Source organism: Pleurodeles waltl, chromosome 4_2, assembly GCF_031143425.1.
Source record: "Pleurodeles waltl isolate 20211129_DDA chromosome 4_2, aPleWal1.hap1.20221129, whole genome shotgun sequence".
Taxonomy (NCBI): domain Eukaryota; kingdom Metazoa; phylum Chordata; class Amphibia; order Caudata; family Salamandridae; genus Pleurodeles; species Pleurodeles waltl.
Genome location: NC_090443.1, coordinates 1,007,029,103 through 1,007,055,954, shown reverse-complemented (window position 1 = coordinate 1,007,055,954; position 26,852 = coordinate 1,007,029,103). Strand labels below are relative to the sequence as shown.

At 48.4% G+C, this 26,852-nt stretch overlaps 1 protein-coding gene across 2 annotated transcripts in view; it reads right to left on the bottom strand.

Annotated features, from left to right (window-relative positions):
• The window catches only part of DMAP1 (DNA methyltransferase 1 associated protein 1), a 462,196-nt gene that overhangs the window by 287,561 nt on the left and 147,783 nt on the right, over nucleotides 1-26,852 (bottom strand). For both annotated transcript variants that reach the window (XM_069232858.1, XM_069232859.1), the window contains exon 7: nucleotides 15,492-15,659. In XM_069232858.1, coding sequence (XP_069088959.1) covers nucleotides 15,492-15,659 — 168 coding nt within the window. The remainder of the gene's footprint in view (nucleotides 1-15,491; nucleotides 15,660-26,852) is intronic.

Sequence of the window (26,852 nt, the reverse complement as noted above, 5' to 3'; positions counted from 1 at the left end):
GTGTTTTATTTAATTACTGTTTTGTGATATTTGAATGCTTTACACTTTGTCTCCTAAGTTAAGCCTTGACGCTCGATGCTAAGCTACCAAGGGTAGAGCTGGGATTAATTTACTGAGACCTAACTGTACTTTTGTGGAGGTTTGTGGCTTGTTGCTAGGTGTAGGTACCTACCTGCCCTATCAATAACCCATTTTCCAACATAATTGGAAGCAGCGACGGGATCCTGTACTTGTGTTCAATATCACGTTACAGTTTTAGATAAAACAAATTAAAAATCCTTTAAATTGTCCTAGTGCAAAAATTGTTTTTAATTTTTAAATTTTAATTTTTTTTTAAAATTAATTTGGATTAATTTCAATTATTGAATTTTTGTAATTTTTCTAAATTCTTGTTTCCAATTTTTGCAAAAAGTTTTTGTTGACACAAAACTAGGGAACCATGGAGCTTGATCTGGCTAGCCTACCCACACTGACAGTAGTCCAGCTTAGGGGGTTGTGTATTGAGAGGGGGTTGCCTGCAACCACTAATCTCAGGAAAGAAATCCTGATTAAATCCCTGACAGCATGGGCTGAGGCCCAAGAGGTAGAGACAGAGGAAGCTCCAGAGGAGGAACCAAAAGAAGATGATGCTAACTCTAACCACTCAGGGGAGGAAAGGCATCAGACCCCAAGTGAGGAAGAGGAGGAACGGTCCTCACTGGACACAGTCACTAGGGGCAGACCCAAAGCTAGTGGTAGGAAGAGGGTCCTTTCAGGAGGAGAGAACCCATCCATCAGGGAGAGAGAGCTGGAAGCCCAGCTAGCCTACATAGCTTTGGAGGCAGATAAGCTTGCCCTAGAAAAAAAGAAGTGGGCAAGCAAAGAAAAAAAAGATGGAAGCAGCGAGAAAGAAACTGAGGTGACCCTGGGTGGGGGTTTTGCCCCCAGATTACCCAAAGGGGTGGTTCCTGCCTATGTAGAGGGGGATGACATCGATAAGTGGCTGGGGGCCTTTGAGAGGGCCCTCCAGATGAGGAAAGTCAAGCCTCAGTACTGGGGTTCACTCCTTTGGGAGTTAGTTCCCAACTCTGGGAGGGATAGGCTCCTAACCATGAGTGGGGAGGATGCAGACTCATACCCCAGTATGAAGAGATGCTTGACTAAAAAGTTTGGTCTAACCCCAGAGCAGTATAGGCTTAAGTTTAGGGACACCCAAAAGACAAGCACCCAGTCCTGGGTGGACTTTGTGGACATTTCAGTGAAAGCACTGGAGGGCTGGATACAGGGCAACAGGGTAAGTACCTTTGAGGGGCTGTACAATTTGATTATGAGGGAGCACCTTCTAACTAATTGTGTCCAAGAGAGGCTCCGCCAGTATCTAGTAGACTCTAGGTTGACCAACCCCAGAGAGCTGGGGGAGGCAGCAGATGACTGGTTAAGAACTAGGGTTAACCAGAGACCCCCAGGGGGTGATCAGAAAAAGGGAGGACATGGTTCTTCTCAGGGGAAGAACCAGGGGAAAGATGACAAAAAACCCAAAGAGTCCTCACAAGAGTCCCCAAAAACTTCTCAGGGAGGGGGAGCCCCGAGCCAATTCACTTCTAAAGGGAAAGGGTATCAGGGAAAGAATTTTGATCCTGCTAAAGCAGGAAGGTTTCAGGAGCTTGCTAAGGCCGGTAAGTGTTTTGACTGTTATCAGCCAGGACATAAAAGAGGAGATGCTATCTGCACCAAGAAGCCCCCCACTGGTGGGCAATCCCAGGGGATTGCTAGTGTAGGGTTGGGGGTGGAAGTTGGCCCAGGGGTGGAATCAGGGTACACTGAAGTCACCTTAGTATCCGTGGGTGGGGTGGACATTGCAACTATGGCCACCTTACCTCCCATCATGCAGAGGTATAGGCAGAGGCCTAAAGTCAATGGGACTGAAGTGGAAGCTCTGAGAGATACAGGAGCCAGTGTGACAATGGTCACAGAAAAGCTGGTTTCTCCAGAGCAGGTCTTACCTAGTGTCTTCCACCAGGTGACTTATGCAGATAGCAGAACCAAACTCCATCCCATGGCTATGGTGAGTCTGGAATGGGGAGGTGTGACTGGCCCTAAAAAAGTAGCTGTAGCTCCTGCCCTCCCAGTAGAGTGTCTACTGGGAAATGATCTTGAAGCATTTGAATGGTCAGAAGTGGAGAGAAGGGTCCATGCAAAGATGCTGGATCTCCCTGAATGGGTGTGTGCTGTGACCAGGTCACAGGCAGCACAACAGGGAAATGCTGGACACTTGGACCCTGGAACAATGGGCCAAGCCTCCAAGAAGAAGAGAAAGGGCACTGGGTCTGGCTTACCAGCCTCAACAAGTACAGAGGGTCAGGAAGAATCCAACCCTGAGGGGGAGGATCTGAACTCTGAGGGAGGGACACCTTCCCTGCAAACTCTGCCTGACTTGGCAGAACTGCAAGGGGCAGGTGGGCCCACCAGAGAAGATTTGTGCCAGGGACAAAGAGAGTGTCCCACTCTTGAGGGCCTGAGGCAGACTGCTGCCAGGCAAGAACAAGGGGATACCAGTGGTACCCACAAGGTTTACTGGGAGGATGGAGTTCTCTACACTGAGGCTAGGACCCTTAAAGAAGGGGCTACTAGGAGAGTAGTGGTCCCCCAAAAGTATAGAGAATTCCTCCTTACCTTAAGCCATGATATCCCCTTAGCTGGTCATTTGGGACAGACCAAGACCTGGAACAGGCTGGTCAACCATTTTTTTTGGCCAGAAATGTCAGAAAAAGTCAGGGAGTTTTGCAGCTCCTGTGTCACCTGTCAAGCCAGTGGCAAGACAGGGGGCAAGCCAAAGGCTCCCTTAATTCCACTGCCAGTGGTTGGGACTCCCTTTGAGAGGGTGGGGATTGACATTGTTGGTCCCCTAGACCCACCAACTGCTTCAGGTAACAGGTACATTGTGGTGGTAGTGGACCATGCCACCAGGTACCCTGAGGCAATACCCCTCCGGACAATCACTGCACCCACAGTGGCTAGGGCCCTACTTGGTGTGTTCACCAGAGTGGGATTCCCAAAGGAGGTGGTCTCAGATAGGGGCACAAACTTTATGTCAGCCTATCTGAAAGCCATGTGGGAGGAGTGTGGTGTTACTTATAAGTTCAGCACACCCTACCATCCACAGACCAATGGTCTAGTGGAAAGATTCAATAAGACCCTGAAGGGCATGATCATGGGTTTGTCTGACAAACTCAGGAGGAGATGGGATGTCCTCCTCCCATGCCTGCTGTTTGCCTACAGGGAGGTGCCACAAAAGGGGGTTGGATTCAGCCCCTTTGAGTTACTGTTTGGGCACCCTGTAAGAGGCCCATTGTGCTTGGTGAGAGAGTCTTGGGAAAAGCCTCTCAAGGAAGCCAAGGAGAATGTGCTGGATTATGTACTAGGCCTGCGGTCTCGCATGGCTGAGTATATGAAGAAGGCAAGCAGGAACCTGGAGGCCAGTCAGGAGCTCATGAAGCTCTGGCATGATCAAAAGGCTACCATGCCTGAGTATCACCCAGGACAGCTGGTGTGGGTTTTGGAGCCCATGGCTCCTAGGGCACTACAGGCCAAATGGACTGGGCCCTATCCAATCCTAGAGAAAAAAGGTGAGGTCACCTACTTGGTGGACCTTGGCACCCCCAGGAATCCTCACAGGATCCTGCATGTTAATAGGATGAAACCCCACCAGGACAGGGCAGACATGACTATGCTGATGGTCACTGATGAAGGGAAGGAGGAGGAGGGTGAACCTCTGCCAGACCTCCTGTCCTCAAAGGAAAAAGATGGGTCAGTGGAGGGAGTGGTACTCTCTCCCAAACTGACAGATCAGCAACAACAAGACTGTAAGCAAGTCTTGGGACAGTTTGCTAGTCTGTTCTCCCTGACCCCTGGACTCACCAATTGGTGTGTCCATGATGTTGACACTGGTGACAGCTTGCCTGTCAAGAACAAGCTGTACAGGCTGTCTGACCAGGTCAAGGCCAACATCAAAGCTGAAGTGGCTAAGATGTTGGATCTGAAGGTAATTGAGCACTCTGATAGTCCTTGGTCCAGTCCAGTGGTACTGGTGCCCAAAGCTAGTCCCCAAGGTGGGAAGAAAGAATTAAGATTCTGTGTGGACTACAGAGGTCTAAATGCAGTCACTAGGACTGATGCTCACCCCATACCTAGAGCTGATGAGCTCATTGACAGGTTGGGGGCTGCCAAATTCCTGAGCACATTTGATCTGACCTCAGGATATTGGCAGATTGCCTTAAGTCCAAGAGCCAAGGAGAGGTCAGCATTTTCCACACCAGAGGGCCACTTTCAGTTCAAGGTGATGCCCTTTGGGATGAAAAATGCTCCTGCCACCTTCCAACGGTTGGTGAATAGAGTCCTATCTGGGTTGGAATCTTTTAGTGCAGCTTATCTAGATGATATAGCTGTATTTAGTTCCACCTGGAGGGACCACCTGGTCCACCTGAAGGAAGTGCTTCAGGCCCTGCTTCAAGCAGGCCTGACTATCAAGGCAAGCAAGTGCCAGATAGGGCAAAGTTCTGTTGTGTACCTGGGCCACCTTGTTGGTGGAGGCCATGTACAACCTCTCCAGCCCAAGATCCAGACTATCCTGGATTGGGAGGCTCCAAAAACCCAGACTCAGGTCAGGGCCTTTCTTGGCCTGACTGGGTATTACAGGAGGTTTGTTCAGAATTTTGGGACCATAGTGGCCCCTCTGACTGAGCTTACCTCCAAGAAACAACCCAAGAAGGTCATTTGGACCCCAGAGTGTCAAAAAGCTTTTGACACCCTAAAACAGGCTATGTGTTCAGCACCAGTGTTACTGGCCCCTGACTATAGCAAGGAGTTTGTAGTGCAAACAGATGCTTCAGAGGAAGGGATTGGGGCAGTGTTAGCACAAGTTAATGAAGAGGGCCATGATCACCCAGTTGCCTTCATCAGCAGGCGACTACTCCCCAGAGAGAAGAAATGGAGTGCCATTGAGAGGGAGGCCTTTGCTGTGGTTTGGTCCCTGAAGAAGTTGAGGCCTTACTTGTTTGGCACTCACTTCCGTGTACAAACTGACCACAGACCTCTCAGATGGTTGATGCAGATGAGGGGGGAGAACCCAAAACTGTTAAGGTGGTCCATTTCCCTACAGGGGATGGACTTCACAGTGGAGCACAGACCTGGGACTGCTCATGCCAATGCAGATGGCCTTTCCAGGTTTTTCCACTTAGCTGATGAGGACTACCAGGGTGTAGGTTAGTACCCATCACCTTTCATCTGGGGGGGGGGGCAGTGTAGGAAAGTCCTTTTTTTTGCCTGATCACCCCCACTCTTTCTGGATAGGTACTGGTGGTTACTGACTCTTGGCTGTGCCCTGGGTACTGCTTACCAGTCCCAGGGCCAGTGCTCTGTGTAAAATGGATATGCAAATTAGGAAAATTATAATTGGCTAAGTTAACCTACCTATAAGTCCCTAGTATATGGTAGGGCATGTAGGTTTAGGGACCACAGCATAGGTGGTGCACACCTAGGTGCATTGCTGAGGTGCCCAGTGTCATTTTAAAAGCCAGCCTGCCTTGCTGGCTGCTTTTAAATTAAAGTTATATGCAAATTCGACTTTGGAATTAAAGGTACTTCCAAAGTTTTAAACTACCTTATTTTTACATATAAGTCACCCCTAAGGTGTGCCCTATGTGCCCCTAGGGCTGGGTGCCATGTAACTATAAGCAGGGACTTTATAAAAATAGATTTATAAGCCCTGGTGAGGTAAAAACAGCCAAATTCGTTTTTCCCTCATTGAAGTAAATGGCCTTCATAGGCTAGAATGGGCAGACTTTATTTTAAATTTTAAAGTCTCCTTAAATGTTACAGTCCAAGAATTTGGTATCAAATTGATTGTTATAATAAATCCCACAACTTCCAGTTGTTGGATTTAATATAACTAGTGCAGGTAAAAAGTTTAGACTTTACCTAAAAAGTTGCCAATTTCAGCTCTGCATTGTTTTTGCTGCTGTGCTCTGATTGGCCAGCCTGCAGCAGCTTCTGCCAGGCCACTTTTATGAGGTGTGAAGTGGCCTGGCTTTACACAAAGGAATGTGCTTGGGGGAGAGAATCTCCCCTCAGCAGATGGGGAAGCAGGAAGGGGGAGGGCTGCCAAACTGGTCTTCAAAGGCAGAGAAGGACATCTGGAGCACCCAGCAACACCCCCACATCCTGCAACCCCAGACAGCTAGGTGCCCCCTTGATTAGATTAGGAGAGGGCAGGAGAGGGGTGTGTTTATGATTTTTAGCCACACCAGTGGGTGGGCTCAGCCAGATCTCTCCTCTAAAAATCAGATTCATCCATTTTGGATTTTTAGAGACTATTGCCTTCTGGGATGGATTTTTGCCTCACTTCCCAGGAAGTGGTCATCACAGGGGGACGACCCTGTCCCTGATTGGAGGACCAGGGCCCCCCTGCTTTTCACCCAGGAGCAAGGATAAAACTGGCAGACCTGCACCCACGCCTCAGATCCCCACCAAATTTCAAGAAGAAAGAACTACAAGGAGAAGAAGGACTGCCCTGCTGGACCCCTGGCCTGCATCTGGACCCTGCACTCAGAAAGACTGCACCAGCTGCACACTTGGGCTTCACCACAAGAAGGACTTTGCCTGGCTTCCACTGGTTCAAGGAGGGACTCCCTGTTTGCTACAGGTGAAAAATTGCTAACCAGAGTCCCCTGCACCAACTCCTGAAAAAGTGACCAGCTGACCACTGCCCAGTGGCCAAAAAGGAGTTTGCGCCAGGTGCACTCTGGGAGTTGAAGTCCGCACTTCCCAAGGACCATCACAGAACTTCTGGACCCTTGGGGTGAGCTGTGGACCCCAAAAGAACCTTAAAAGAACATCTGGGTGAAGCCCCAGAAGTTTGGAAAAGATTGGAGAAATTTTAGAAAAAAAGCTCCATAAAGTGACCGACTCGACGCGGAAATTCTAGCCGGCTTGCCTCAACCGCGACCCGGCCTGACTTCGTGGTTCGTCCCGGTCAAGAAAAACATCCGAAAAAAAGACTAAGTCCGAACGTAAAAAGTTGACCGGGACCTTCCAGCCATCGTATCCGAGAAGGGCTCCACGGACATCGGATCAAGATCCAGGTTTACCCCGGTCGAAGGATTTTCATCTCGAAAAAACGACTAAGTCCGAAGGTAAAAATCACCACCGAGGAAACCGACTTCGCGTATCCGGACAAGGGCTCCAGGAGGTCGGATCCAACTGGCAGGTTCGTCCCGGGGAAGAAAAACATCGAAAAAGAGACTAAGTCAGAAGGTAACTTTTTGACCGAGGCCTCCCGCGACTTGTAGCCGAGCAGGGCTCCATCGCGGTCGGCCTGAAAGTTTGACTTTGCCCCGGTCCTGGTGCAACCAGATGACCCGATTGGCGCTTTTCGTTTCTGAGCGCTAGAAAATAATAATACCTTAAAAATTCATATCTCCGGTTCCCCTGAACCGATTTTAATCGTTTTTGTGTCATTTTAAAGATAAAAATATAAGCTATTTTTATAAATTGGTTTTGGATTTTTAAACTGTTTCCTGTGTTTTATTTAATTACTGTTTTGTGATATTTGAATGCTTTACACTTTGTTTCCTAAGTTAAGCCTTGACGCTCGATGCTAAGCTACCAAGGGTAGAGCTGGGATTAATTTACTGAGACCTAACTGTACTTTTGTGGAGGTTTGTGGCTTGTTGCTAGGTGTAGGTACCTACCTGCCCTATCAATAACCCATTTTCCAACAGTCAGAAATAGTAATAGATAACTCTTCCAAATCTGCATCCAATACATACAGGATGTTCTCCGAATAATGCTGTTGATGGATTTAAGAAGCACGTTGCTCTAAAAATGTAGTACTCCAGCCACAGGGGTGGTAAGTTTCAATAATTCTAAGCAGGACCGCCTACGTCATCTACAGAGCTCTCATGTTATAATTCATGCTGTGTGCAGCATACTAATGCTTTGATATTTACAAGAGTTTGTTCGGCAAAGCCTTGGGAGTTTTGAAATGTTTTGCCACTGACAAGTAACGGTGCTATGGGCGTATTTAGAACAGCAAATTAAATATCTTTTACAGTGACCAATATGTGGTTTTCGTGCAGTTCCATGAGCTGCTACTACAGAGTGTTAATACAGGATTTACTAACCTCTTACCCACCTCAATCAATATGTAACATAAAACCATGGACCTGTTCTGGACCATCAACTAACTCCCGAAGAACACATGGAAGCAGATATCTTCATAGATACATTCCCTTTAATGTGTATCAGACATATGCGCTACCTTCCCTCTGAGGCCAACTTCAAACTAATAAATCAAACTCTACTGTGTTTTAAAATAGACCAGTCATACATTGCACATGAGGTCCATAACCGTAGTGGGTCTTGCAACCTGCAATCCAAACCATCTTCTTCTTGGCCTCTTGCAACCATGCTTTTCAGACTGCATCATCACATCACTTGGTGTTCCAAAGCAAAAATGGATATGGATATATATTTTTGGAGAAGAGTGAGCCCTCCAAGATGAACAAAGTGAACCTGACCAAAAGTGAGCTCATTAATTTCGAGAATGTTCTGGAACAAAACAGGCTCCTCATCAGTGAAAATGAAGGCAACCATCTCCTTGATATTGACTGTGTTTCTATGGTGGAAATGCTGAGAGAAAGGGATGAAGCCCAGAGTAGAGTTTCAATCAAATGTATATTACTAGGAGTCTTGTTTTTTTAATGAGTTTATTTTAAAGACTACATTTCATGTGTTGAATGAGTTTCAAAAATACAAATGTAGCGTGGGGGCAAGCACATGCACTAAGATATCTTACTGTTTATGAGCACGAGAGAATCCCAGAAGGTGAAGAAATGCTGCTATCTAAATAGGATATCCTATCCGTATCTCAGAGAACAGTAGGCTCTTGGAGGATAGTCAAGAGAAGAATCATAAGATTGATTTTTATTCACTGGAGTTTCTGTACAAGGAAGGATGAGCAGTTCCCTACAAAACGGAAATGTGAAGGTCTACATCTGAAACAAGGACAATGATAGATGGGAATTTCTGAAGGTGTTAGACTGAACAAGCCTGGAGGTGCGTGGGGCGGCAGCTGTTTGGTCAGACAAGAGTATCTACCCATTCAACGGCATACAAGAGAAGAAAAAAAACCTGCTGAGGCGCATGCTATTTTTTAGAATCATCAGATTAGAGGGCTGCTGATGATCCAGAGGAAGGGGAACGTAAGTGTTGTACTCTAAATAGAAAATCTTAACGCAGCAATTAATGAATGGTACAGATTTTACAATCACAAAATCAGGCTGATATGTGGAAATGGAAAATAAACACTACTACAAAGTGAAAATCAGCTTTTCTCCCTTTACGCCTTGTTCCTAAATGGAGGGGTGCAATAGGAAGTAATATTTTCATGCTATTTTTACTACTTTTTATCGTAAAGGAGGATGAATGTGCAAAGTTGAAAGTATGAACCCCAGACTTAAGCATGACACAATTACATCATTTAAAACAAAGTATTTTGCTCCTGTTATTGTGGGGTCTTGAGGCACACATCAGATTCAAGATCACTCGCTAAAGATTCAGGAAGGGAATATTTGTGCTAGTCGGAGCCCTCAACGCTTACAGCTCAGACCTTACACACAGGGCACTAACATACCTCCTAGAGGTTGTACGGTCCATGAAAAACACTCCATAAAAGGATTCAATTCTGTTGCTACCAAAGAGTTAGGTAAGATAACCAAGTGAATAAAGTGCTTGCAATTGAAATCGGTACACAGCCTGTAGCACACCGTTTTCAACTCCAGGTTACCAGCTCATTAGTCCATTCTGCTAAGGTCTCTAAATTAAGCATCATTTATTTGTAAATAGTTACAGCATTTTCATGGAGTTCAGAGCAGCTATGTCTGGGGTTTTGAGTACAATATGAACTTAGGTATTATTACCTCCTGGAAAGGTTTTAGTACTTGTGAAAAAGCAGGCTTTCTGATAACACACATGTAAGGAAATGCCTCCTTGGCATGGTTACCCCGACTTTTTGCCTTTGCTGATGCTATGTTTTGAATTGAAAGTGTGCTGAGGCCTGCTAACCAGGCCCCAGCACCAGTGTTCTTTCCCTAACCTGTACTTTTGATTCCACAATTGGCACACCCTGGCATCCAGATAAGTCCCTTGTAACTGGTACCTCTGGTACCAAGGGCCCTGATGCCAGGGAAGGTCTCTAAGGGGTGCAGCATGTATTATGCCACCCTAAGAGACCCCTCACTCAGCACAGACACACTGCTTACCAGCTTGGGTGTGCTAGTGAGAACAAAATGAGTAAGACGACATGGCACTCCCCTCAGGGTGCCATGCCAGCCTCTCACTGCCTATGCAGTATAGGTAAGACACCCCTCTAGCAGGCCTTACAGCCCTAAGGCAGGGTGCACTATACCATAGGTGAGGGTACCAGTGCATGAGCACTGTGCCCCTACAGTGTCTAAGCAAAACCTTAGGGTAGCCATAAGAGTATATGGTCTGGGAGTCTGTTTTACACGAACTCCACAGCACCAGAATGGCTACACTGAAAACTGGGAAGTTTGGTATCAAACTTCTCAGCACAATAAATGCACACTGATGCCAGTGTACATTTTATTGTAAAATACACCACAGAGGGCACCTTAGAGGTGCCCCCTGAAACTTAACCGACTATCTGTGTAGGCTGACTGGTTCCAGCAGCCTGCCACACTAGAGACATGTTGCTGGCCCCATGGGGAGAGTGCCTTTGTCACTCTGAGGCCAGTAACAAAGCCTGCACTGGGTGGAGATGCGAACACCTCCCCCAGGCAGGAGCTGTAACACCTGGCGGTGAGCCTCAAAGGCTCACCCCTTTGTCACAGCCCCGCAGGACACTCCAGCTAGTGGAGTTGCCCGCCCCCTCCGGCCCCGGCCCCCACTTTTGGCGGCAAGGCCGGAGAAAATAATGAGAATAACAAGGAGGAGTCACTGGCCAGTCAGGACAGCCCCTAAGGTGTCCTGAGCTGAGGTGACTAACTTTTAGAAATCCTCCATCTTGCAGATGGAGGATTCCCCCAATAGGATTAGGGATGTGACCCCCTCCCCTTGGGAGGAGGCACAAAGAGGGTGTACCCACCCTCAGGGCTAGTAGCCATTGGCTACTAACCCCCCCAGACCTAAACACGCCCTTAAATTTAGTATTTAAGGGCTTCCCTGAACCTAAAGATTTCCTGCAACTACAAGAAGAAGGACTGCCGAGCTGAAAGACCCCTGCAGAGGAAGACCAGAAGACACCAACTGCCTTGGCCCCAGACTTACCGGCCTGTCTCCTGCCTTCCAAAGAACCTGCTCCAGCGACGCTTTCCAAGGGACCAGCGACCTCTGAATCCTCTGAGGACTGCCCTGCTTCGAAAAAGACAAGAAACTCCCGAGGACAGCGGCACTGCTCCAAAAGAACTGCAACTTTTTTACAAGGAGCAGATTTAAAGACCCCTGCAACTCCCCGCAAGAAGCGTGAGACTTGCAACACTGCACCCGGCGACCCCGACTCGACTGGTGGAGAACAACCAACTCAGGGAGGACCCTCCGGCGACTCTACGACTGTGAGTAACCAAAGTTGTCCCCCCTGAGCCCCCACAGCGACGCCTGCAGAGGGAATCCCCAGGGTCCCCCTGACCGCGACTGTCTGAACTCCATTTCCCGACGGCTGGAAAAGACCCTGCACCCGCAGCCCCCAGCCCCTAAAGAAACTGAACTTCTGTGCAGGAGTGACCCCCAGGAGGCCCTCTCCCTTGCCCAGGTGGTGGCTACCCCGAGGAGCCCCCCCCCTTGCCTGCATCGCTGAAGAGACCCCTTGGTCTCCCATTGAAAACTGAAGGAAACCCGACGCGTGTTTGCACACTGCACCCGGCCGCCCCCGCGCTGCTGAGGGTGTACTTTCTGTGCTACTTTGTGTCCCCCCCGGTGCCCTACAAAACCCCCCTGGTCTGCCCTCCGAAGACGCGGGTACTTACCTGCTGGCAGACTGGAACCGGGGCACCCCCTTCTCTCCATTATAGCCTATGTGTTTTGGGCACCTGTAAAGAAATGGCTCCCTGTTGCAGTTACCCCCCACTTTTTGCCTGATACTGATGCTGACTTGACTGAGAAGTGTGCTGGGACCCTGCTAACCAAGCCCCAGCACCAGTGTTCTTTCACCTAAAATGTACCATTGTTTCCACAATTGGCACAACCCTGGCACCTAGGTAAGTCCCTTGTAACTGGTACCTCTGGTACCAAGGGCCCTGATGCCAGGGAAGGTCTCTAAGGGCTGCAGCATGTCTTATGCCACCCTAGGGACCCCTCACTCAGCACAGACACACTGCTTGCCAGCTTGTGTGTGCTGATGGGAGAAAATGACTAAGTCGACATGGCACTCCCCTCAGGGTGCCATGCCAACCTCCCACTGCCTGTGGCATAGGTAAGTCACCCCTCTAGTAGGCCTTACAGCCCTAAGGCAGGGTGCACTATACCACAGGTGAGGGCATATGTGCATGAGCACTATGCCCCTACAGTGTCTAAGCAAAACCTTAGACATTGTAAGTACAGGGTAGCCATAAGAGTATATGGGCTGGGAGTCTGTCAAAAACGAACTCCACAGCTCCATAATGGCTACACTGAATACTGGGAAGTTTAGTATCAAACTTCTCAGAATAATAAACCCACACTGATGCCAGTGTTGGATTTATTAAAAAATGCACACAGAGGGCATCTTAGAGATACCCCCTGTATGTTCCCCAATTGTTCAGTGCAGGACTGACTGGTCTGTGCCAGCCTGCTGCTGAGACGAGTTGCTGACCTCATGCGGTGAGAGCCTTTGTGCTCTCGGAGGACAGAAACAAAGCCTGCTCTGGGTGGAGGTGCTTCACACCTCCCCCCTGCAGGAACTGTAACACCTAGCAGTGAGCTTCAAAGGCTCAAGCTTCGTGTTACAATGCCCCAGGGCACTCCAGCTAGTGGAGATGCCCGCCTCCTGGACCCAGCCCCCACTTTTGGCGGCAAGTCCAGGAGAGATAATGAGAAAAACAAGGAGGAGTCACTGGCCAGTCAGGACAGCCCCTAAGGTGTCCTGAGCTGAGGTGACTGACTTTTAGAAATCCTCCATCTTGTAGAAGGAGGATTCCCCCAATAGGGTTAGGATTGTGACCCCCTCCCCTTGGGAGGAGGCACAAAGAGGGTGTACCCACCCTCCGGGCTAGTAGCCATTGGCTACTAACCCCCCAGACCTAAACACGCCCTTAAATTTAGTATTTAAGGGCTACCCTGAACCCTAGAAAATTAGATTCCTGCAACAACAAGAAGAAGGACTGCCTAGCTGAAAACCCCTGCAGTGGAAGACCAGAAGACAACAACTGCCTTGGCTCCAGAAACTCACCGGCCTGTCTCCTGCCTTCCAAAGAACTCTGCTCCAGCGACGCCTTCCAAAGGGACCAGCGACCTCTGCATCCTCTGAGGACTGCCCCGCTTCGACGATGACAAGAAACTCCCGAGGACAGCGGACCTGCTCCAAAAAGGCTGCAACTTTATCCAAAGGAGCAGCTTTAAAGAACCCTGCAATCTCCCCGCAAGAAGCGTGAGACTTGCAACACTGCACCCGGCGACCCCGACTCGGCTGGTGGAGAACCAACAACTCAGGGAGGACCCCCGGACTACTCTACGACTGTGAGTACCAAAACCTGTCCCCCCTGAGCCCCCACAGCGCCGCCTGCAGAGGGAATCCCGAGGCTTCCCCTGACCGCGACTCTCTGAAACCTAAGTCCCGACGCCTGGAAAAGACCCTGCACCCGCAGCCCCCAGGACCTGAAGGACCGGACTTTCACTGCAGAAGTGACCCCCAGGAGTCCCTCTCCCTTGCCCAAGTGGAGGTTTCCCCGAGGAAGCCCCCCCTTGCCTGCCTGCAGCGCTGAAGAGATCCCTTGATCTCTCATTGATTTCCATTGAAAACCCGACGCTTGTTTCTACACTGCACCCGGCCGCCCCCGCGCCGCTGAGGGTGAAATTTCTGTGTGGGCTTGTGTCCCCCCCGGTGCCCTACAAAACCCCCCTGGTCTGCCCTCCGAAGACGCGGGTACTTACCTGCTGGCAGACTAGAACCGGGGCACCCCCTTCTCTCCATTGAAGCCTATGCGTTTTGGGCACCACTTTGAACTCTGCACCTGACCGGCCCTGAGCTGCTGGTGTGATAACTTTGGGGTTGCTCTGAACCCCCAACGGTGGGCTACCTTGGACCAAGAACTGAACCCTGTAAGTGTCTTACTTACCTGGTAAAACTAACAAAAACTTACCTCCCCCAGGAACTGTGAAAATTGCACTAAGTGTCCACTTTTAAAATAGCTATTTGTGAATAACTTGAAAAGTATACATGCAATTGAAATGATTCAAAGTTCCTAATGTACTTACCTGCAATACGTTTCAAACAAGATATTACATGTTAAATTTGAACCTGTGGTTCTTAAAATAAACTAAGAAAATATATTTTTCTATAACAAAACCTATTGGCTGGATTTGTCTCTGAGTGTGTGTACCTCATTTATTGTCTATGTGTATGTACAACAAATGCTTAACACTACTCCTTGGATAAGCCTACTGCTCGACCACACTACCACAAAATAGAGCATTAGTATTATCTATTTTTACCACTATTTTACCTCTAAGGGGAACCCTTGGACTCTGTGCATGCTATTCCTTACTTTGAAATAGCACATACAGAGCCAACTTCCTACAGCACCTCTTTGACCTTTGCACCTGACCGGCCCTGAGCTGCTGGTGTGATAACTTTGGGGTTGCTCTGAACCCCCAACGGTGGGCTACCTTGGACCAAAAACTGAGAACTGTAAGTGACTTACTTACCTGTGAAAACTAACAATAACTTACCTCCCCCAAGAACTGTGAAAATTGCACTGTGTCCACTTTTAAAACAGCTTATTGTGTTTTATGACAAAAGTATTCATGCTAATGTAATGGTTCAAAGTTCCTAGAGTACTTACCTGCAATACCTTCCAAACAAGCTATTACATGTGAAATTTGAACCTGTGGTTCTTAAAATAAACTAAGAAAATATATTTTTCTATAACAAAACCTATTGGCTGGATTTGTCTCTGAGTGTGTGTACCTCATTTATTGTCTATGTGTATGTACAACAGATGCTTAACACTACTCCTTGGATAAGCCTACTGCTCGACCACACTACCACAAAATAGAGCATTAGTATTATCTCTTTTTACCACTATTTTACCTCTAAGGGGAACCCTTGGACTCTGTGCATGCTATTCCTTACTTTGAAATAGCACATACAGAGCCAACTTCCTACAACACACTTTCATAAAGGCTTAGTGAACTTAAGACAAAACTGATGGTGTGCAAAGTAAATAACAAATGAATAGGTAACCAAACACATCAGAGAAAGTAATTGCTATCATGTGATAACAAAATGATTTGTTTATTACCTGCTCTGGAGTTCTAGTGTACAACCTCTCCAGTTGCTCCTTCCTCCGCCTCTCATGCCCAGCGTCAAACACTGGCACTTTCACGTCAGAGCCTGGTGTGGCACGGATGTTCCCCAGCTTGGCACATATCCCATAGTACCGCTCTTTTAAGTCTTCTGTTGACCTTTTCTAATGGAGACAAAAAACATTTTTAGGGTTTGAAAAATCTGAAAACTACAATATTGAAAATCTATTTTTCACACTCTGAAGATCAAGTTACTTACTGTAGGAAGCTGGCTATTCAAGCAGTGTACCAAATGTTCGGGTACTCTATGCAGATAGTACAGGCAACCCTTATTGGTTGAAGGGGGTTGAAATGATTCCAAATGCTGTTTTTGTGATAGTGTGGGCGAGCAGTTTAGGCTTTTCAGAGGATAGTGTTAGGCATTTGTTGAACACAGAGTCAATAAATGAGACATACACTCAATAAGAAACTCGAGATCAATTTAGAAAAATAGTACAGATAGTTATATTATTTTAAACACTGAGATCTTCAGCTTTAAGTACTTTTCAAGTTATCAATTTCTACACATAAATAAAATAGTTTCATAAATGCACTTTTACACAGTAATGCTTTTCTATGGAGAAAGATATTGGGGGGGCACTTAAAAACAGGCCGCATAGGGGAACTTGGAGACAAGTCCAGTCTCATCGATTCCATCATCCCTCAGGTGCAGGTCGTCATTTTGCACCAGTGGTGTATGACTCAGACACAACCAAGTCTTGGTGCTTGCAATGCTCCGGTATGCCGGGAATTGGCACAGGGCAACTCCTAGTGGGTTTGGCATCTCCAGACTTCGTGGGGAGATGGCTCTGCACTGCTGGAGCACAGTGACTTCCTCCTGGGTGGCTGCTGTGACGCTGTTAAGTAGGTCGGTGGAACTGACATTGCGCTTGGTACCTGCAGGTTGCAGGGAAGTGGCTCCACCACTCCAAGGGACATGCTGGGTGGTTTACAAAGTGCTGGCAGCCCTGTGAGGCTTTTGGGAGATGCACAGCTGCAGGACGAGTTGGGTATGGGTGGTTGTTGGAACAGCAGCAGGTAGGCAGGGTTTGGCACTTAAAGTCCAGACAGCTCCTCAGTTCTCACATTGGTCAGCTCTTCTTTGTCCTCCTCCTTCTTCGGTCAAACGAATCTCAGTTCCTGGTGTCAGGAGGACATCTACATACTCAATTTTGGGGCTTTAAGGTGAGTACACGGGCTACTTACACACCCTATAGGACCACTTCCTGGAGGAAGTGAGCATAATCTTGTCACAGAATTCCTAGTTCCACCAAAAACAAGATGGTGAAACCCTTCTTTCGTGGGGCGCATCAGGCAGCACACCTTAAGGGTGTGCCAAGCCTGATAATGCAACACACCCACTAGCATAGCTAATTTCCCACCTGCCCTGGTGCTAAATGGGCCTCAGGGCTATGGGTGGCATCCTCCAGGTCTGGGGGAAGCTGGGGTCTCATAGCAAAGGCTGCAGGGGCTTTGAAGCCCATGACCCAGATATACAAAACTGCTAGGCTTCCTGCTGGAGGACATGTGAACACCTTCCTCTTGAGAAGGCATTGTTTCTGCCCTCAAAGAGCACAGGCTCTCACCTCCCTGGGGTCAGAAATATGTCTGTGGTGGCAAGATGGTTGTACCCAGTCAGCCAGCACACTAGAGGACTAGTAGGGTTCGGGGGCACCTCTAAGCTGCTCTCTGAGTGTGTGTCATGATAAATCCAATACTGGCATCAGTATGGATTTTTTCAAGACAAGGTGTTTGATACCAAACACCATAGGTTTCAGTGACACCAATTTGTAGCAGGGAAACTCATGATGATCAGAGCCCAGTACATATAATTAAAGTGGCTTCCCTGTTCACTTGTATTATCTAGTAATTGCAATAGACAGTGCAGGGGCATACCGGTTCATGCAGATATCCCCTTACATGTAATATAACGCACCATGCCTAAGGGCTACAAGGCCTGCTGTAGGAGTAGCTTGCATATGTACTGCAAGCAGTAACTCTTGCCTGGCACACAGTGTCATGTTTTCACTCATGGCTTGCAACATGGCAGGCAGACTGCAATGGAAAGAGGCATGCAATTTGTAGGGAGCTCCCTTGGAGTGGCATACATGTTGCAGCCCTTAAGGACCCTCTGTGGCACTTGAGCAGTATTTACCAGGGGTACCACTTACTAGGAACTTACAAATTTACAATTAGACCATTTTTACCTTGTTTTAGGTAAAGATCATTGGCACTGGGGCCTGGATAGCAGGGTCTGAGGGCACAGCAGTCGAAAAACATCAGTACCAGTGATCAAAAAGTGAGGGTGACCACAGCAAAAAGGGGGCACTTTCCTACACTTAACTTTGTTAGAACTGTTTCGGGTGGATACTGAATCTAATCACAAATTCCTCACGTTCAGAATATCCCCAGCCGCCAGACTGAATTCATAAGATGTTTCAGCCTAGACCCTGGGTGCCAGCAGGTGGCATCATGCCCGTTTCGTGTCACCCCCACTACACCCACATACACATACAAGTGTCACCCAGGAGGCTGACATCAGTTTCTTTCTTTAACCAGTCCATGTCCTCTAACGCAGGGCTCAAAGGACCAATTATTTTTGCTAATGTGCCGAATTCTAGTTTGGGATCTTTTTAGATGGTAAAGAGTCCATTCCATAGAACGGAGAGGCACGAGTGCAGGGGGGACTCTGCAGTTAGAGTATCCACCATAAAGAGCAGCTCACCTTTAGAATGGATACAAAAAGCAGTAACTTCTCTGGTGGGTCTCTGGAATTACTCAGGGAAACATGTCCTGCAGGACTGAATGGGCAAAATGTCCTTCCTGTTGGATCTGGTTGTCAAAGCAGTAGTCCCATTGGACCTGGCTTTAAAGGCAGTAGTACTTCACAAATGTGTGTACCGACAGCCAAGTTACAGTCGGGCAGAGGTCAAGGACAGCAACGCCGAATGCCAGCACAGTGATAATAGCATCTGTCCAGATGGAAAAGACCCACAATCGCTGGAGGCTGCTTTTTGGCCAGTGCGTAGCAGATCTTAACGCAGATGAAAATCTACTGTGGCAGAGTTCTTTACTGAACTGCCTTAACTTGCCATTACCTGCTCCATTGGACTCACAAACAGTTTATCGTCCCACCCAATGGTCTTTGGTGTGATCAATGTAAAACCTCAGCACTCTTCTTGGCTCCAAACAATGGAGTCTCTCCCGTTTCAAGAGGTGATGTTAAACAAGGAACATCAGAAGTACGATGGAATGTCCACATGAAAGGGCATTAAAGCCTTCATTGTAAATGCTGCTCTAGTCCTCAGCAGGAATTTGCACAGAAAGGTAGTGTAGGGGGGCTGGACTGACAAGAACTTAAAACTCACTCATGCAGCAAGACCGTCTTCAGAGTCAGGAGACGTAGAGGTCAGCTGTGCAGTTGCTCAAAAGAAGTGCGTATTAGAAAAGTAATGTCCAAATTTGCCATATCCAGAATTATTCAGATAAAAGGTAGTCTCTGCAAAGACGTTAGAGGTTACTTTGGAACCCCAGCAACGTCAGGATGTTCACTGTCTGGAGGTGGTCCACAGCTGACTGTGGTAAGCCCGCCTTCAACAGAAAGTCTTCAAGGTAGGGGGAAGACTTTTACACCCGAGGAATTAAGAGGTTGCAAATACATATTTTTTCAGCCAAGGAAGTAAAAGGAATACGATCCAGTTCTGATTTCCAAGGCTGGGACTTTCTCTAAGGCTCCTTTAACCCAAAGAACCTTACACGTCCCGCAGCAAAATGGAAAAACAACCCTCTAAAAGATGCTCTGATGAAGGTGGAAAATGCAGCGGGTCAGAAAGGAATGAAAGGGTGTACCCCATTTAATTATCTGCATTACCCACTTGACAGATGTTACTGCCTGCCACCCATGGAGAAAACGAAATGACTGATTCCTGCCCCTACAGGGTGGTTGTGTGCCACTAAGGGCAAACTAAAGCAGCTTGGAGGCTGCTGCCAGAATAGGGGGGGACTGGGAGATTCTCTGCACTTGGGGACGTGGACTTTGTCAGTTGTCCCTATTCCAACCACTGCAGATTGGTGTGCCTGCTGTGGTCATGGTGCCCCTTGTCTATACGCGAAACTCCTGCGGATGCCTCAAAAGAGAGGAAACTGTTGGGGATACTGCTTGCGGGTGTAAAGAGACCGAGGCATCGGGCTGTGACTGTTACTTTAAAATCGCTCTAAGGCAGAATATAACTTCTACCAAAAAAAAGGCAACAGCTGTTAAATGGCATGTACATGAGCGGCATCTGAATGTCACTGGAGAAGCCTCTGGATCTCATCTACGCATGGCATCGGAGCACCATGGCAGTCCCCATTTGCTCAGTTTAAACGGTCTGTTGTGTCCAGCCCCGGCCATTTGACATATTTGGCTGTGTCCTGGCCAGTATGAAAAGTATGCGCCAAATTGCCGTCCAACTCCCAAGAAACTGCAGGCAAGATTCTGCAGTCAAGTCCCTTAATGGAAGAGAGTACCTACTTAGCAAACAGCTGATGTTGACTGATTCAAGGGAAAGGCTAGTGGAAGAGAACGTTTGTTTCCAGAATGCTTCAAGTCTCTGACTCCCCATCTGGAGTGGTCATAGCAATGAAGTCTGGGTTGATCATTGTAAGGAAATGCCTCCTTGGCATGGTTACACCCTGACTTTTTGCCTTTGCTGATGCTATGTTTTGAATTGAAAGTGTGCTGAGGCCTGCTAACCAGGCCCCAGCACCAGTGTTCTTTCCCTAACCTGTACTTTTGTACCCACAATTGGCACACCCTGGCATCCAGGTAAGTCCCTTGTAACTGGTACCTCTGGTACCAAGGGCCCTGATGCCAGGGAAGGTCTCTAAGGGCTGCAGCATGTCTTATGCCACCCTGGAGACCCCTCACTCAGCACAGACACACTGCTTGCCAGCTTGTGTGTGCTGGTGAGAACAAAATGAGTAAGACGACATGGCACTCGCTTCAGGGTTCCATGCCAGCCTCTCACTGCCTATCCAAGTATAGATAAGTCACCCCTCAAGCAGGCCTTACAGCCCTAAGGCAGGGTGCACTATACCATAGGTGAGGGCACCAGTGCATGAGCACTGTGCCCCTACAGTGTCTAAGCCATACCTTAGACATTGTAAGTGCAGGGTAGACATAAGAGTATATGGTCTGGGAGTTTGTCAAACACGAACTCCACAGCACCATAATGGCTACACTGAAAACTGGGAAGTTTGATGTAGGAAGTTGGCTCTGTATGTGCTATTTCAAAGTAAGGAATAGCATGCACAGAGTCCAAGGGTTCCCCTTAGAGGTAAAATAGTGGTAAAAATAGATAATACTAATGCTCTATTTTGTGGTAGTGTGGTCGAGCAGTAGGCTTATCCAAGGAGTAGTGTTAAGCATTTGTTGTACATACACATAGACAATAAATGAGGTACACACACTCAGAGACAAATCCAGCCAATAGGTTTTGTTATAGAAAAATATCTTTTCTTAGTTTATTTTAAGAACCACAGGTTCAAATTTAACATGTAATATCTTGTTTGAAAGGTATTGCAGGTAAGTACATTAGGAACTTTGAATCATTTCAATTGCATGTATACTTTTCAAGTTATTCACAAATAGCTATTTTAAAAGTGGACACAGTGCAATTTTCACAGTTCCTGGGGGAGGTAAGTTTTTGTTAGTTTTACCAGGTAAGTAAGACACTTACAGGGTTCAGTTCTTGGTCCAAGGTAGCCCACCGTTGGGGGTTCAGAGCAACCCCAAAGTTACCACACCAGCAGCTCAGGGCCGGTCAGGTGCAGAGTTCAAAGTGGTGCCCAAAACGCATAGGCTATAATGGAGAGAAGGGGGTGCCCCGGTTCCGGTTTGCTTGCAGGTAAGTACCCGCGTCTTCGGAGGGCAGACCAGGGGGGTTTTGTAGGGCACCGGGGGGGGGGACACAAGCCCACACAGAAATTTCACCCTCAGCGGCGCGGGGGCGGCCGGGTGCAGTGTTAGAACAAGCGTCGGGTTCGCAATGTTAGTCAATGAGAGATCAAGGGATCTCTTCAGCGCTGCAGGCAGGCAAGGGGGGGCTTCCTCGGGGAAACCTCCACTTGGGCAAGGGAGGGGGACTCCTGGGGGTCACTTCTGCAGTGAAAGTCCGGTCCTTCAGGTCCTGGGGGCTGCGGGTGCAGGGTCTTTTCCAGGCGTCGGGACTTAGGTTTCAGAGAGTCACGGTCAGGGGAAGCCTCGGGATTCCCTCTGCAGGCGGCGCTGTGGGGGCTCAGGGGGGACAGGTTTTGGTACTCACAGTCGTAGAGTAGTCCGGGGGTCCTCCCTGAGGTGTTGGTTCTCCACCAGCCGAGTCGGGGTCGCCGGGTGCAGTGTTGCGAGTCTCACGCTTCTTGCGGGGAGTTGCAGGGTTCTTTAAAGCTGCTTCTTGAAACAAAGTTGCAGTCTTTTTGGAGCAGGTCCGCTGTCCTCTGGAGTTTCTTGTCGTCGTCGAAGCAGGGCAGTCCTCAGAGGATTCAGAGGTCGCTGGTCCCTTTGGAAGGCGTCGCTGGAGCAGAGTTCTTTGGAAGGCAGGAGACAGGCCGGTGAGTTTCTGGAGCCAAGGCAGTTGTTGTCTTCTGGTCTTCCTCTGCAGGGGTTTTCAGCTAGGCAGTCCTTCTTGTTGTTGCAGGAATCTAATTTTCTAGGGTTCAGGGTAGCCCTTAAATACTAAATTTAAGGGCGTGTTTAGGTCTGGGGGGTTAGTAGCCAATGGCTACTAGCCCTGAGGGTGGGTACACCCTCTTTGTGCCTCCTCCCAAGGGGAGGGGGTCACAATCCTAACCCTATTGGGGGAATCCTCCATCTGCAAGATGGAGGATTTCTAAAAGTTAGAGTCACTTCAGCTCAGGACACCTTAGGGGCTGTCCTGACTGGCCAGTGACTCCTCCTTGTTGCTTTCTTTGTTCCCTCCAGCCTTGCCGCCAAAAGTGGGGGCCGTGGCAGGAGGGGGCGAGCAACTCCACTAAGCTGGAGTGCCCTGCTGGGCTGTGACAAAGGGGTGAGCCTTTGAGGCTCACCGCCAGGTGTTACAGCTCCTGCCTGGGGGAGGTGTTAGCATCTCCACCCAGTGCAGGCTTTGTTACTGGCCTCAGAGTGACAAAGGCACTCTCCCCATGGGGCCAGCAACATGTCTCTAGTGTGGCAGGCTGCTGGAACTAGTCAGCCTACACAGACAGTCGGTTAAGTTTCAGGGGGCACCTCTAAGGTGCCCTCTGTGGTGTATTTTACAATAAAATGTACACTGGCATCAGTGTGCATTTATTGTGCTGAGAAGTTTGATACCAAACTTCCCAGTTTTCAGTGTAGCCATTATGGTGTTGTGGAGTTCGTGTTTGACAGACTCCCAGACCATATACTCTTATGGCTACCCTGCACTTACAATGTCTAAGGTTTTGTTTAGACACTGTAGGGGTACCATGCTCATGCACTGGTACCCTCACCTATGGTATAGTGCACCCTGCCTTAGGGCTGTAAGGCCTGCTAGAGGGGTGACTGACCTATACTTGCATAGGCAGTGAGAGGCTGGCATGGCACCCTGAGGGGAGTGCCATGTCGACTTACTCGTTTTGTTCTCACTAGCACACACAAGCTGGCAAGCAGTGTGTCTGTGCTGAGTGAGAGGTCTCCAGGGTGGCATAAGACATGCTGCAGCCCTTAGAGACCTTCCTTGGCATCAGGGCCCTTGGTACTAGAAGTACCAGTTACAAGGGACTTATATGGATGCCAGGGTCTGCCAATTGTGGATACAAAAGTACAGGTTAGGGAAAGAACACTGGTGCTGGGGCCTGGTTAGCAGGCCTCAGCACACTTTCAATTGTAAACATAGCATCAGCAAAGGCAAAAAGTCAGGGGGCAACCATGCCAAGGAGGCATTTCCATACACAACCCCCCCCCCCCAAACGAAAGAGGATGAGACTAACCTTTCCCAAGAGAGTCTTCATTTTCTAAGTGGAAGAACCTGGAAAGGCCATCTGCATTGGCATGGGCAGTCCCAGGTCTGTGTTCCACTATAAAGTCCATTCCCTGTAGGGAGATGGACCACCTCAACAGTTTAGGATTTTCACCTTTCATTTGCATCAGCCATTTGAGAGGTCTGTGGTCACTTTGAACTAGGAAGTGAGTCCCAAAGAGGTATGGTCTCAGCTTCTTCAGGGACCAAACCACAGCAAAGGCCTCCCTCTCAATGGCACTCCAACGCTGCTCCCTGGGGAGTAACCTCCTGCTAATGAAAGCAACAGGCTGGTCAAGGCCATCATCATTTGTTTGGGACAAAACTGCCCCTATCCCATGTTCAGAGGCATCTGACTGCACAATGAACTGCTTAGAATAATCTGGAGCTTTTAGAACTGGTGCTGAGCACATTGCTTGTTTCAGGGTGTCAAAGGCCTGTTGGCATTCCACAGTCCAGTTCACTTTCTTGGGCATTTTCTTGGAGGTGAGTTCAGTGAGGGCTGTCACAATGGATCCATATCCCTTCACAAACCTCCTGTAATACCCGGTCAAGCCAAGGAATGCCCTGACTTGAGTCTGGGTTTTTGGAGCTACCCAGTCCAGAATAGTCTGGACCTTGGGTTGGAGTGGCTGAACTTGGCCTCCACCTACAAGGTGGCCCAAGTAAACCACAGTTCCCTGCCCTATCTGGCATTTGGATGCCTTGATAGAGAGGCCTGCAGATTGCAGAGCCTTCAAAACCTTCTTCAGGTGGACCAGGTGATCCTGCCAGGTGGAGCTAAAGACAGCAATATCATCAAGATAAGCTGTGCTAAAGGACTCCAAACCAGCAAGGACTTGATTCACCAACCTTTGGAAGGTGGCAGGGGCATTCTTTAAACCAAAGGGCATAACAGTAAACTGATAATGCCCATCAGGTGTGGAGAATGCTGTTTTCTCTTTTGCTCCAGGTGCCATTTTTATTTGCCAGTACCCTGCTGTCAAGTCAAAGGTACTTAAGAATTTGGCAGCACCTAATTTGTCTATGAGCTCATCAGCTCTAGGAATGGGATGAGCATCTGTCTTGGTGACAGAGTTGAGCCCTCTGTAGTCCACACAAAACCTCATCTCTTTCTTTCCATCTTTGGTGTGAGGTTTGGGGACTAAGACCACTGGGCTAGCCCAGGGGCTGTCAGAGCGCTCAATTACTCCCAATTCCAGCATCTTGTGGACTTCCACCTTGATGCTTTCCTTAACATGGTCAGACTGTCTAAAAATTTTGTTTTTGACAGGCATGCTGTCTCCTGTGTCCACATCATGGGTACACAGGTGTGTCTGACCAGGGGTTAGGGAGAAGAGTTCAGGAAACTGTTGTAGGACTCTCCTACAATCAGCTTGCTGTTGGCCAGAGAGGGTGTCTGAATAGATCACTCCATCTACTGAGCCATCTTTTGGGTCTGATGACAGAAGATCAGGGAGAGGTTCACTCTCTGCCTCCTGATCCTCATCTGTTACCATCAACAGATTTACATCAGCCCTGTCATGGAAGAGCTTAAGGCGGTTCACATGGATCACCCTCTTGGGGCTCCTGCTGGTGCCCAGGTCCACCAGGTAGGTGACCTGACTCTTCCTTTCTAGCACTGGGTAAGGGCCACTCCATTTGTCCTGGAGTGCCCTGGGAGCCACAGGCTCCAGAACCCAGACTTTCTGCCCTGGTTGGAACTCAACCATTGCAGCCTTTTGGTCATACCAAAACTTCTGGAGCTGTTGGCTGGCCTCAAGGTTTTTGGTTGCCTTTTCCATGTACTCTGCCATTCTTGAGCGAAGGCCAAGTACATAGTCCACTAGGTCTTGTTTAGGCTCATGAAGAGGTCTCTCCCAGCCTTCTTTAACAAGAGCAAGTGGTCCCCTTACAGGGTGACCAAACAGAAGTTCAAAGGGTGAGAATCCTACTCCCTTCTGTGGCACCTCTCTGTAAGCAAAAAGCAGACATGGCAAGAGGACATCCCATCTCCTTTTGAGTTTTTCTGGGAGCCCCATGATCATGCCTTTTAATGTCTTGTTGAATCTCTCAACTAAGCCATTAGTTTGTGGATGGTATGGTGTAGTGAATTTGTAAATCACTCCACACTCATTCCACATGTGTTTTAGGTATGCTGACATGAAGTTGGTACCTCTGTCAGACACCACCTCCTTAGGGAAACCCACTCTGGTAAAGATACCAATGAGGGCCTTGGCTACTGCAGGGGCAGTAGTCGACCTAAGGGGAATAGCTTCAGGATACCTAGTAGCATGATCCACTACTACTAGGATGTACATATTTCCTGAGGCTGTGGGAGGTTCCAGTGGACCAACTATGTCCACACCCACTCTTTCAAAGGGGACCCCCACCACTGGAAGTGGAATGAGGGGGGCCTTTGGATGCCCACCTGTCTTACCACTGGATTGACAGGTGGGGCAGGAGAGGCAAAACTCCTTAACCTTCTGGGACATATTGGGCCAGTAGAAGTGGTTGACTAACCTCTCCCACGTCTTGGTTTGTCCCAAATGCCCAGCAAGGGGAATATCATGGGCTAAGGTCAGAATAAACTCTCTGAACGACTGAGGCACTACCACTCTCCTAGTGGCACCAGGTTTGGGGTCTCTGGCCTCAGTGTACAGGAGTCCATCTTCCCAATAGACCCTATGTGTTCCATTTTTCTTGCCTTTGGACTCTTCAGCAGCTTGCTGCCTAAGGCCTTCAAGAGAGGGACAGGTTTCTTGTCCCTTACACAGCTCCTCCCTTGAGGGTCCCCCTGGGCCTAAGAGCTCAACCTGATAAGGTTCAAGCTCCAAAGGCTCAGTTCCCTCAGAGGGCAGAACTTCTTCCTGAGAAGAGAGGTTCTCTTTCTCTGACTGTGTTGCAGTTGGTTTCCCAACTGACTTTCCTTTTCTCTTGGTAGGCTGGGCCATTTTTCCAGACTCCAGCTCTACTTTTTCACCCTGTGCCTTGCATTGTGCTCTTGTTTTTACACACACCAGTTCAGGGATACCCAGCATGGCTGCATGGGTTTTTAGTTCTACCTCAGCCCATGCTGAGGACTCCAGGTCATTTCCAAGCAGACAGTCTACTGGGATGTTTGAGGAGACCACCACCTGTTTCAGGCCATTGACCCCTCCCCATTCTAAAGTTACCATTGCCATGGGATGTGCTTTAGTCTGATTGTCAGCGTTGGTGACTGTATAAGTTTTTCCAGTCAGGTATTGGCCAGGGGAAACCAGTTTCTCTGTCACCATGGTGACACTGGCACCTGTATCCCTCAGGCCCTCTACACTTGTCCCATTAATAAAGAGCTGCTGC